Genomic DNA, 12,070 nt, shown 5'->3' with positions numbered 1-12,070 from the left:
TTAAGAAGGAATGTAAGTAATTTTTCTTTTAGGTATTTTATTTAAGATTTGACTGACAAATTCCTTCACAGGAGTTATTGTCAAATGTGCCACATCTTATTTTGGAAAGTAAATTGCATTTTTCATTGAAATGATAGTTACTTTTCATCTGCTAAAATTTTTGATTTATATGAATATCTCTCTAGTCTTCATGCTTATGCAGTTCTTGGCTAATATCTTAAATATATTCGATCTGAGGACACTTTCTTATTTGAAAGGTAGATTCATAGATGATGAGTGAACTGAGAATTGAATTCTGATTTCAGTCCCTTACCTTCATTTTGTGTTTGTAGGATACTATGGTCATTATGAACCTAAGCAGTAAATAAGAGAAAAGTTAGGATATTCCAAATTCTCCACATGATTTGGAGAATGAGATTTACTTTGAACCATAACTGACAGAAATGAAGAGGTTATAATTTTGCTTTCTCAGAATTTGCCATTCTCTAACATCCCACAGGTTGCAAGGTCAGTGATGTCTGAGTCACCTGACAGTGGTGAAGAAAAAGGAATATCACTTGAGTGTCTCATTAGCTCACTGTCTTTTAACCCATTTTTAACAAGGAAACAAATACCTCGAACTCCAGAAGTTCTGCGTAAGTTTGAAACTGTTTTTGTAATGCTTATTGATAAAAAATGTGGTTACTTCATTGGCATGTCACACAAGAAGAAAAAGATAATTATTTCAGTGATGTTGCATGTTTTTTTAATGGCTCACTCTAACACAACACAGTAGACCTAATAAGATGTGAATATTCTGAATTCTATTTAAGAGATCTTTTTCTTATGTAGAATCCCCTTTGTGTTGAGGAAACATAAATAATATAAACCAGCTATACATATTCCCGCTTGGATTGCTTATGTCACTGAGGGGACGGAATAAAACTAGACTGATTTGAAGGTACTAAAATTTTACCTTGGTTTGTTCCATTTAGTTACTGAAATTAGAAGCTCGTGGAGAAAAGCTATTCAGACTGAGGGCTCATTAGACAAAGATCTGTCCCCAACAGAAGTGGTGACAGAAAAATCTTCCATGGATGGTACACCCAGTATGCAGGAGACCTCTACCTTTGTGTTCTCTGAACCTGCATCTCCTGTATCTGACTTTGATCCTCCCATGTCAGAAAAGAAGTCTCAATTAAGTTCTACAGAATCTCATCCTCACGAGCAGGTAAGCATAAGTTGTAGATTTGAATCTTCAGATTCAAAACTATCTGGAATTCAAGAAAGTGAGAGAACTGAATCAGAAGAACTAGGTTGTTCTGCTTTGAGTGGAAGTTCTGTAGAAGATCTAAGCCAGACTTTTCACAATGAAGAGAAGAGCATGAATATTCCAGAGAGTTGTTTGAAAAGTGGTAGAAGAACAAATACACTACCTTCAGAGCACTGTCGCAGTTTTCTAATGGATGAGGTGCTGTGCTGGAATGTATCTTCATTAAATTCTGTCAGTCATGAAACTACTGACGTGGGGATACTGGATGAGACACTTCCAGAATGTGATAGCATGGATCTCAGCATATCTTCAAGCTCAAACTCCATTTCTTATACGATAGACAGTGCAAATATAACAGATGTCTTGGAAAATGATGAGGATATTAAAAAATCAGACCTGGATATACAGTCCTTATCCAACTCACCTGAAGTGCTAAAAAAGACTACATCTGAAAGTGAAGAGGAGCTGCATCAAACACATAACAAAGACGAATCTGAAAGATATGCATTTGAACTATCTCCTATACCGGAAGAAGAAGAAGAAAATGGTGATGATCCTTACAGGGATGAAGGACTTACCAAGATGCTATTGCCAAACTCTCCTAATGGAAGCAAATACTCTCTGTCATCTTCGCTGGTATCCTGTCAAGAGATGGAGGAGATGCCGTCTTGGGTACATGAAGTCCCATGAGACTTACTACATAAATTGGAGGGTAAGTGTCTGTGTTTTTTATGCATCAAGATTTTGTCCATTCTGTCACTGGCTATACTGTGATGAATAACCTTCTCTGAGGAGTTGAACTGTGCTGTGGAAGTCAAGGGAAACAAATTATTTGTATGCTTATTCCTCATAGAAGATGAGACATTAAAAAAAAGGAAACATGCTTTCTTTAGTTCTATAGTTCTATCAGCATCTTTCAAATATGAGAAAAGATGTTCATCTGACTTTCTGCCATAATCTACAGCTGTTTAAAAAAAAAAAAAAGCCTTAAGGTGCATTAACTGCAATCTGCAGTTAGATTTTGAATAATCTGGAGTTAGATTTTGAGAATTCACAAAGATAGTTTGAAGTTTTGTGTTTACTCTGAACAAATTTGGCTATTTAGAAATGTGTCATAGGTCATTGGAACTTTTGTTGAGTTGGTTAAGCTGTTGATAGAACTATCCTGCATTCCAGCCTACCTATCCCCTTACCCCATTTCCAACAGAAGTGTCAATTGTTTAACCAGTAGTGCAGTGTTTAGTTACATGTGAGGTTAAACTACTGAAATGCATTAATAAAAATGACCTAGTAATGGAGGACTTCCATGAAAACAGATGGTATGCAGGGATGTGATGAGGCTGGCCACAGCCCACTTGGAATTGAGTCTGGCAAGGGATATCAGTGATAAGTACATCAGCAGGAAAAGGAAGATTAGGGAAAGTGTGGGGCCACTGCTGGAGCAGACAGGTGTCCTGATGATGGAAGACACAGTGAAGGTGGAATTAGTGAATGCCTTCTTTGTCTTAGTCTTTACTGCAGAGGCCATTCTTCAGGAATCCCAGACCTCAGAGGTAAGAGAGTAAGGCTGGAGAAAGGAAGATTTGCCCCTGGTTGTAGAGGGTTGAGTTAGAGGTCAGCTAGACAGACTTAACACCCATAAATCCATGGGCTCCAATGGGACGCATCCACAGGTGCCGAGAGAGCTGGCAGTTATTGTTGCTAAGCCATTCTCCATCATCCTTGAGAAATGGAGAACAGGAGGTGCCTGGTGACTGGAGTAAAGCCAACGTTACACACACCTTCAAAAAGGGCAACATGGAGGACCCAGGAAACTACTGGCCTGTCAGCCTCACCTTCAGCCCTGGAAAGACAATGGAACAGACAGTTCTGGAGGTCATCACCAAGCATATAGAAGAAATATAGGTCATCAGGAGTAGTCAAGATGGATTCACCAAGTAGTCAGGATGGCCACTGGGAGTAGACAGGTGGAAATCATACTTTACCAATAGCCTTCTGTGATGACATGGCAGGATGGGTTGGCTAGGGGAGAGCAGTGGATATTGTCTACTGTTAAAAGAAACTTCCCAGTCTGGCCATCCATGAGACTCTCTGGCAGTGAAATTCCCAATGTCAGAGAACTTTAAGCCCCTTCACAGTTGGTGACTCCAGTGAGCTGATGGGTGCCCTGCTTGACTCCTTACACAGCCCACACTCACCTGCAGTCAGACCAGGTTTCCTTACAGGTTTGACCCCAGGTTTCCCATAGCAGTGTCTCAGATGTCTCAGCCCATAAAGCCATTTATTCATGGCACAGTAACAGAGAAACAGCTTGAGCTGGTGCCTCTGAGCAGGACCCCAGCAAAGGAACCCCAGATCTTTTATACCCTCAGTCTCCCCACATGGAAGTCTTGCCCTTCCTCCTGAGTCTTCAGCTTCTGTACCCACTTTCTGTATCCATCCACCTAGATGGTGTCACCAGTCTTCATGTCCTTTGTTATCCAAAAGGCTGGCAATTCCCAGCTCCTGATGTGCCTGTCATTGTCCATTCAGCTGGCTGCTGTCATCCATCTTCATGCCCCTTGTTATCCTAAAATTTGGCAGTTCACAACCTCTTGTCTCAGGCTCCCACCCAGAGCTCAGTTTACATCTCAATCTGAAGCTTGCCTGTCCAGCTGCCTGGATTAGATGGTATCAACACTACCTTAATTTCAGCGAGGCTTTTGGCACTGTTTCCCATAACATCCTTGCAGGTAAGCTCAGGAGATGTGGGTTAGATGAATGGACAGTGAGGTGAATCAAGAACTGGCTGAAGGCAGAGCTCAGAGCGTTGTCATCAGTGGAGCAGAGTCCAGCTGGAGGCCTGCAGTCAGTGGTGTTCTCCAGGGATCAATACTGGGACCAATCTTACTGAACTTGTTTATCAAGAACCTGGAGGAAGGGGAACTGGGGTGGGACTCTGGGTGGATCACAAGCTGTCCATGGGCTGGCAGTGCCCTTGTGGCCAGGAGGGCCAATGTCATCCTGGGGTGCATGGGGAAGAGTGTGGCCAGCAGGTCGAGGGAGGTGATCCTCCCCCTCTACTCGGCCCTAGTGAGGCCACACCTGGAGTTCTGTGTGCAGTTCTGGGCTCCTCAGCACAAGAGAGACAAGGAGTTACTGGAGAGGGTCCAGTGGAGGGCCACAAGGATGATCAGGGGTCTGGAGCATCTCTCTTATGAGGAGAGACCGTGGGAGCTGGGCCTGTTTAGTCTGGAGAAGACTGAGAGGGGATCTCATCAATACATACAAATATCTCAAAGGTGGGTGTCAGGAGGAGAGTGCCAGACTTCAGTGCTGCCCAAAGAAGAGACAAGAAGCTGTGGCCATAAACTAAAGGACAAGAAGTTCCACCGTAACATGAGGCAGAACTTCTTCACACTGAGGGTGGCAGAGCACTGGGACAGGGTGCTTGGGGAGGTTGTGGAGTTTTCGCTTTCTGGAGACATTCAAAACCCACCTGGACATGTTTCTGTGTTACCTCCTTTAGGTGACCCTGCCTTGGCAGGGGCATTGGACTGGATGATCTCCAGAGGTCCTGTCCAATCCTAACTATTCTGTGATTTAATGAAATACTTGGAATTTAATATTAACTAGTCTCAAATTTATTATAAACTAGTCTCAAGGAGTAGTAAGATTTATATTTTGTGCAAGCTTGCTGCAATATAGGTTTCATTTAAAACTGTAGCTGTATTGGTAGCAATTGATTGGAGCACTTAACAAAATTAGAGTACCATTTCATATATACTTTATTAATACACGTGAAACTTCAGTATTTCTGTCTAATAGTTGAATGTTATAGAGTGCAAACTAGTATGTTTTCTCTTTCAGGTAACAGTTGAGTTAGAAGCTGGGCACAAAGGAACTTTCATCAGGATGGAATTTGTAAAGCAGCAGCGTAACCATAGCAGTGCATTTATGGGTCACTTGACTGTGTAGCATCTTCTCCAAGCATTGTCTGGATTTGAAAGTTGCACTCCTTTTGGTGGGGACAGTATTCCAGTCTCCTTAAGGAGTATAAGAATGTCAGTTGCCTGCTCTGGCGCTGCCGTTTTCATCTCATCCACAGTGGCCTTCTATGTACAGCCTATCATTTATATACAGAACTATATATTATTTTAAGCATATTTTAAACAGCATATGTTGAGTAAATGGCATAACCCCAGAAAATGCAAACAATGAAATGTCAAAGGAGAAATAATGAAATCTGTTAATTTGCTCCTAATCTACACCTCATACCCCTCCCCAACCCTTGATCCAACAGATTGAATTTTTACTTGGTGCTCTACATTCCATTGCATTAATCTCTTTCTGAGACTTCTGGTCTATATTGCCATCAATTCTACCTATTGATAGAGGCTGTTCCTTTTTTCTAAACTTCACTGGAGTGCATATTTCTTTAGCTGTATTACCGAGTAAATGCTTTACACTAAAGATACAAAAATCTATTCCTTATGGTAGTGTTAATGCTACTTGGTTTTAACAACTGACGTGCACTTACTGCGTTGTGATGTAATAGAGCCTGTGATAAGGTGAGAAAGTAAAAGTTGAGATTCCAGGAGGTAAACTACTTGTTATAAAAGTACTGGCTCCTAGCCTAATGTGTTTAGAGTTGTGAGGAATTGTTAAATAAAGTTGTTTTTCTGTTCTGCAATATCTTTCTCCTTTCTTCCAAAACAGTTGCCTTGGGTTTTAAGAAGAAGCTTCACCTGTATTTGACATCTTCCTTATAAAGCAGAATTTGACAAGCTCTGTGAAAAGGCATGTGGGTGGTTGAGGAAACTGTAATAGGTATAATGTGGCTGTGTATGTTAGTGCTGCTTAATAGCCAGTGTTGGTCAGACTGGTCTGACAGGTCTGAAAATTGGCAGGTGGGTATCTGATTCGCCCTAAACTGGGCCAAGAGACACTTCCGAGACAAAGTCCAAGAAGCAGGTATTTGCTTTATTCAGTGCGCTGGGTGTGTGAGGATCGCTCCCCCAAACATGCACGCAGCAGTTTACACGTAATGGTTGCAGTTTATGCATATTCAACATTTTCCCTAGAAAAAGTGTGGTTATCCAAACTATTTTTTAGAACTCGTTATTATCACGAGCATATGCGGAGCGCAGGCGCAGTGCTCCCTGGTGGTTGCGCTGAGGAAGGCTTGGTGGTTGTTTGGATGAAGGCTGAACGTCTTCCTTGCTTTGCACTTTCCACCTTTCTTTCCTAGGCATGCACAGTCTCTTGCTAGCTGTTTCAGCATTTTCTTCACTGGATCTAGCAAGCTTTTGTTCCCTATCTTTTGCAGAATTATTCAGCTAGCTTCTACATTGGTTATGACATATCTTATTCTAGCCTCAGTATACCCAAGCATGCCCAAGTACAATGATTTTAACCCTTTCACATGTTTCCCATGTAACAAGGGACAGGCGAGAGGAAATGGCCCCAAGTTCTACCAGAGGAAGTTTACATATTAGGAAAAATTTCTCTATGGAAAGGGTTGTAAAGTAGTGATACAGGCTGGCGAAGGAACTGGTGAGGTCACCATCCCTGTCCATGGAAGTGTTCAAAGAATGTGTGGATGTGGCACTTGGGGACACAGTTTAGTGGTGAACATAGCAGTGCTTGGTTAAGGTTGGACTTGATGATATTAAAGGTCTTTTCCAGCCATAACAATGTAAGTTCTGTGATCCTGTTACCACCTTAGCTACTGGCTGCCTGGAGCAGGCCCAGCTGTGTTCTCTCCAGGCCTGGGCTCTAGAGCTTGGCGCTGGTGACTTCACAAATGTTGCCCAGGTAGCTAGATGAGCATGTAGGCTAGCTACATTTAAGGATGTGGAGTAAGATTGTGGCCTGCCTTAAGAAAAATTAAGGTGCATTTTGTGTTGCTACTGTATCGACAGTTTGGGATTAAAAAGTGGCGTCTAAGAATTCTGAGTTTCCTGTGAAGACGTGACCTCATATTTTGAGCTATGTATAGAAGCAGAAGTTTTACTCCTTTCAGTTAAGTGTAATACTATGGTTTGTGTCTTATAAGTAGTAGTTCTCCTGTCCACTGGTTTGTGTTGGATACTTACGTCATTTTTGGTTAGGATTCTATTGGAATGCCATCATAATTAGTTTGAAATTCTAGGTAAAAATCTCATTTAGAGCAGTAATTTACTGATTAGTAAGGGGAAGTTGAGTACAGCAGGGTATTATGAGCAGCCAGAAGTACAGCTCTGTATTTCTGTGACTTCTTTAAACCTAGGTATTTTCTGAAGATGAATAAGAGTGTTTCTAGTGTACAGTGTTAAATATCTTAAGATACCTGTCATGATATACCATTCAGAAATTCTTGTCCATTAAGCATGGGGAAATTTAAGTTTCTCATGAACTTCCTAATCAAAAGATTCCTTTGTTCAACTTCCTAAAAGTATGTAATTTGGACTTCTGAAATTAAGTGCACTGTATTATCATTAGCTGAAATACACAGTGCAAGATACAGTACCTGGCTTTCCTCTCCAAAGGAGAATATATCATAATTTTGTGCAGCACTGCAGAGCAGCCAGTATTTCACACTTAAGATTCACCTATTATTACCAGGTAAGCTCCAAAAGGACAGGTTTATGAACTTCTGTATTCCTTTGTCTCTTTATTTTTTTCTTTTGGTTTTTTTTTTGACTTTGGAAGATCATACTAAGGTTTTCTTGCCAAAGCTTGTATGCATTGCTCAACAAAGGTTTGATGAAGTGTCTGGAATATCTTTCCTCCAAGTATTATTTATTATATCATGAGCAACATGATACGCAGAGAGAGTTGGGCCTGTTCAGTCTGGAGGAGTCAGCTTAGAAGGGACCTCATCAGTGTCTGTATCTAAGGGGAGGATGTCAGTGGATGGATCCAGGCTCTGCTCGGTGGTGCTGAGCAATAGCACAGGAGTCAGTGGGCAGAAGCTGATGTAGAGGTAGTTCCACCTGAACATGAGGAGGAACTGCTTTAATATGCAGTGACAGAGCACTGGAAAAGATTGCCCAGAGAGGCAGTGGAATCTCCCTCACGGGAAGTACTCAAGACCCATCTAGATGTGTTCCTGTGCAATGTGCTCTGGGATGACCCTGCCTCAGCAGGTAGGTTGGACCAGGTGACCCACTGTCATCCTTTTCAGCCTGACCCATTGTGTGCTAGTATCAAGTGCTACAATGTCTGGTAGTAGCATATCCAATAATCAATTTGTAGCTGTGACAAAACATAAATTGCTCTAGAGTTGTATACAGGATAACATGTAACTTTGCAGTCTGTGCTTTGTATGTTCTGTCTGTACAGAGCATACATCAGTCTGTTTTTACTGAGAAGTAAAGCTGAAAGAACATTTGAATGTCACTAAGTCACTGAGATTGAAAAATTCAAGTACAATCCTGTCAGTGGATTTTTGCAAGTAATGGGAGAGAATCAAAAGGGTCAAGACTAGAAAATTAGTGGTTTGAGCCCCATACTAGCCACTGTGAAATAAACTCTACCCCAGCCAAAACAGACTGGGGGAAGATGGGATGAATAGGGACTTAAAATATAAGTACTTAGATTTAAGTTCAGCCAGAGTGTCTTTTAGCAAGCCTGAATTACATTCATGGCTTGATAGTTCTGGTTCAGTCTTCTGTGTTGCATCATTTGGAGAAACTTTGGCAGAAATTACTCTACTGGTAGCTATGGCAGAACACTGTAGGAGAGCTCTGTCTTATCCCCTGCAGTGCTTAACTTCAGCTGGGCTAACTGCAGTGGGGCACCATTTGGAGTAGCTCTTCTATATGAGAATGCTTTCAGACCATCCTCCCTGGGGATACATAACTGCACTCCAGTCTGTGTGAAGCTCTTCAGTTGTGTCTACATGTTCTGCATGGGCTTACTGATGCCTGAGATGGCCACCTAAAAACAGAGACTAGACAAGAATAAGAGAATAAAGGTAGGTATTTATTTGAAGGGCCTTCAAGGTACACCCTGAGCAGGCCAAAGGCTACACCCAAGATGGACCCCAAGTCCCGACTTCTTCACACTTTTATAAGTTTGGTTCATTTGCATATCAGGGTTAATTCTCCAATTAAAACTTCAGTTAATGATGTAATTTCTCCAAGTTTACCCCACTTCTTAAGATGTTAGTTTACACATTTTGGGCCTAGGACAATCTGGGTGTCCTTGGAGAACAAGCTTGGAGAGGCTTTGCTACGTCTACCTAGCATGAGAGAACAGCAGTTAACAGGCTACAAGAAATGTCAGAGTTGCACAGTAGGCAGTACAGGATTTGAAAAATTAAAAAGTTAAAACCTAAGGCATAATTCAGCTGGGGAATTCTGTGTATAAGTGGCAAAAAGCACAACTGCAGAGAGTTTGAGTACCTTTTTCTCTGTTCTGGGCATTTTATCACTTCTAAATAAGATCTAACATTGAATGGTGTTTTGCTGTGGCACAAACACCGCTTTCTGATTCATTTATGGGTAGGCAGTCATCCCAAGGTATGAATCTAATCCATAGTTGATCATTTATGTGTTTCTGGCAGTCTGTCTCTTACAGCTGTATGCGTTTTACTAGTTTGCATATAGAAATACCAGTCAGAGAAAGCTGCAAGAAAGTCTCAGATTTATCATAAAGTACTCCAGGAGCCAGGGACACAATAATTTCACTGGTGTTTGGACATTATTAATTGTTTAGAGAGTTTATTTATATGCCTTTTTTTTGGTTTTAAAGGAGTTGAGTGATGACACAAGTAGGAACAGTCATTGTGCCAAGAGGCTTTTAGACTAAAATCTAGTGAAGAATCCTGTTGACCCATTTGTTCATCCTCTTGAGATTCCTCTTAATGGCAGCACACACAATGAGTGTATCAACGGCTTCTCCCAGTTTTGTATCATTTGCAAACTGCCTGAAGGTGCCATCTCTCCCATTATACATGAAATTTATAAAGATACATAATGTTTTTCACCCCATTTCTCAGTCATCGGGATCATAGCTGGTGATGGTCTTCTGGCTGGACTTTGTGCCACTGATCCCACCCTTTGAGTCCAGCAGTTCAGAACATTATTTAATTTGCCTCATGGTGCACTTACCTGGCCCATATTTCCATCAGTTTGTTGATGAGGTTGTTGGGGGTGACAGTGTCAAAAACCTTGCCAAAGTCAAGATATGTAATATCTACTGTGCTGTCCTTCATCTTGTAGAAGGTCTTCTTGCAGAAGGTTTTCAGTTTGGCTTAAGCATGATTTTTCTCTTCATGCTGACCACTCCAAATGATCTCTTCCAGCTGACTTGACAGGCAGTGTGTGGAGCTGATTTTCCAGGATTATTTACTCAGCCATCTTCACAAGGATTGAGGTTGAGATCCTTCTTGCCTTTCTTGAAGACAGGGGTGATGTTTACTTTCTCCCAGACATAAGGAACCTCTCCTGGTTGTCACGACCTTTTAATGATAGAGATAATTGCCTCAAAATTACATGGACCAACTCCTGTACTGCTTGTGGGTACTCCATGGCCTGAGCATGCCATTTGCTTAAGTGCTTCCTAACCTTTTACTCTTCCTTGACCCAGACTGCTGAATGCTAGTCATACCAGTAAAGACCAAGGCTCAGACTGAGATTCAGAGGTCACACCTCACTCTTCAATGTAGGTTTAGGTGCTCAGGGATCATGAACAGCCAGTTCTTGCAAATCAAAGCTGTTGATCTTGAAAAATGATAAAAGCATTGGTGTTATAGCCAAGAATGATTTCTTGGGAGTTGACCAGCTGTGCTGGCTTTCATTTTAGGCAGATTTTCTGCAGTAGGAGGAACAATCTGTGTGTTAATGCTGGTCAGGCAGGTAAGCTTTACTCACCATTTGTCTCTAAGGCCCCTCCCTGCTGCTTAGCAGGTTTAGATTTGGAAGCCTGTATTAGTCATCAGTTAATATTTCTTGGAACCATTGTTTTTCAGTTAGTGGGAAGTGCTAGTGGTTAGAAAATCCTGACTTTATCAAGGACTTAACAGTTTAATGCTCTGGCAGTAATTTTTTAACTTATTGCATAAATAGGAGGGCTAAATTAGTATTTTTTTACATGTTATTTCAAAATAAAAATTTTCAAAATATTTACTGAATAGAAAAAGAAAAACTTACTGAATTGTAATGCAAGTACATTAAGAAGGGATGCTGAAGACACCTTGTCCTTCTGACAGTCCAAGTTATTGCATGTATAGTAAAGGGTCACTTAAAGGGGATTTATGAAAAGGATCCTTAATCCATGTGAGATCACTAACCTTTTTGTTTCTCTGTAAGTAATTACTCCACAAGTAATATCACATTGTCTTCCTGTGGGATAAAAGTCCAAGATAATGGGAACAATTGTATTTGCCATTGTTTAATGTCCTGAACTTTTCACCACAAGATGGCAGCAGGCTGATGTTAGTCACAAACATTACTACTGCTTATATGGTTGGGTAAACGTGGAGATACTGTGCTAAGTACTTGGAACTGAATAGCTTATCAGAGCTGACAACAAGAAACCCCGCATGGCAAAGTGTTGCATGTCGAGCCTTTTTTTGGGTTTCTAACTCTGGCTGGCTGGTGGCCTGTGAGTGCTCTGCAAGTCCTGGCCCTTGTTCAGTGGTGTCCTTTCACCTGACAGTTTTCCAAAAACATTCGTTTTGGAAGAAAAGTCAAAGCAGGTAGAACTAACTATTGCTTAAATAAGTTTGAATTGTTCCATACTGCATTTCAGTTCTAGAAAATATTTCATTCTGTTCCTAGAATTAATTTTCCTGGCAATAAACTTCAGTTAAATGTGAATACATGTTTTCTGTGACAGAAACAGCAAAAG

General features: G+C 41.2%; 1 protein-coding gene across 1 annotated transcript in view; it reads left to right on the top strand.

The window, feature by feature from the left end:
* HAUS6 (HAUS augmin like complex subunit 6) overlaps positions 1-5,924 on the top strand; it is a 19,055-nt gene extending 13,131 nt beyond the window's left edge. Inside the window, exons 15-17 of the mRNA XM_017730590.1 lie at positions 500-635; positions 975-1,964; positions 5,102-5,924. Of these exons, the coding sequence (XP_017586079.1) occupies positions 500-635; positions 975-1,942 (1,104 nt within the window). The 3' untranslated portion in view covers positions 1,943-1,964; positions 5,102-5,924. The remainder of the gene's footprint in view (positions 1-499; positions 636-974; positions 1,965-5,101) is intronic.
* The last annotated feature ends 6,146 nt before the right edge of the window (positions 5,925-12,070 follow it).

Source organism: Corvus brachyrhynchos, unplaced genomic scaffold (genome assembly GCF_000691975.1).
Source record: "Corvus brachyrhynchos isolate BGI_N302 unplaced genomic scaffold, ASM69197v1 scaffold93, whole genome shotgun sequence".
Taxonomy (NCBI): domain Eukaryota; kingdom Metazoa; phylum Chordata; class Aves; order Passeriformes; family Corvidae; genus Corvus; species Corvus brachyrhynchos.
This window is presented reverse-complemented; position numbering and strand designations above follow the sequence as displayed.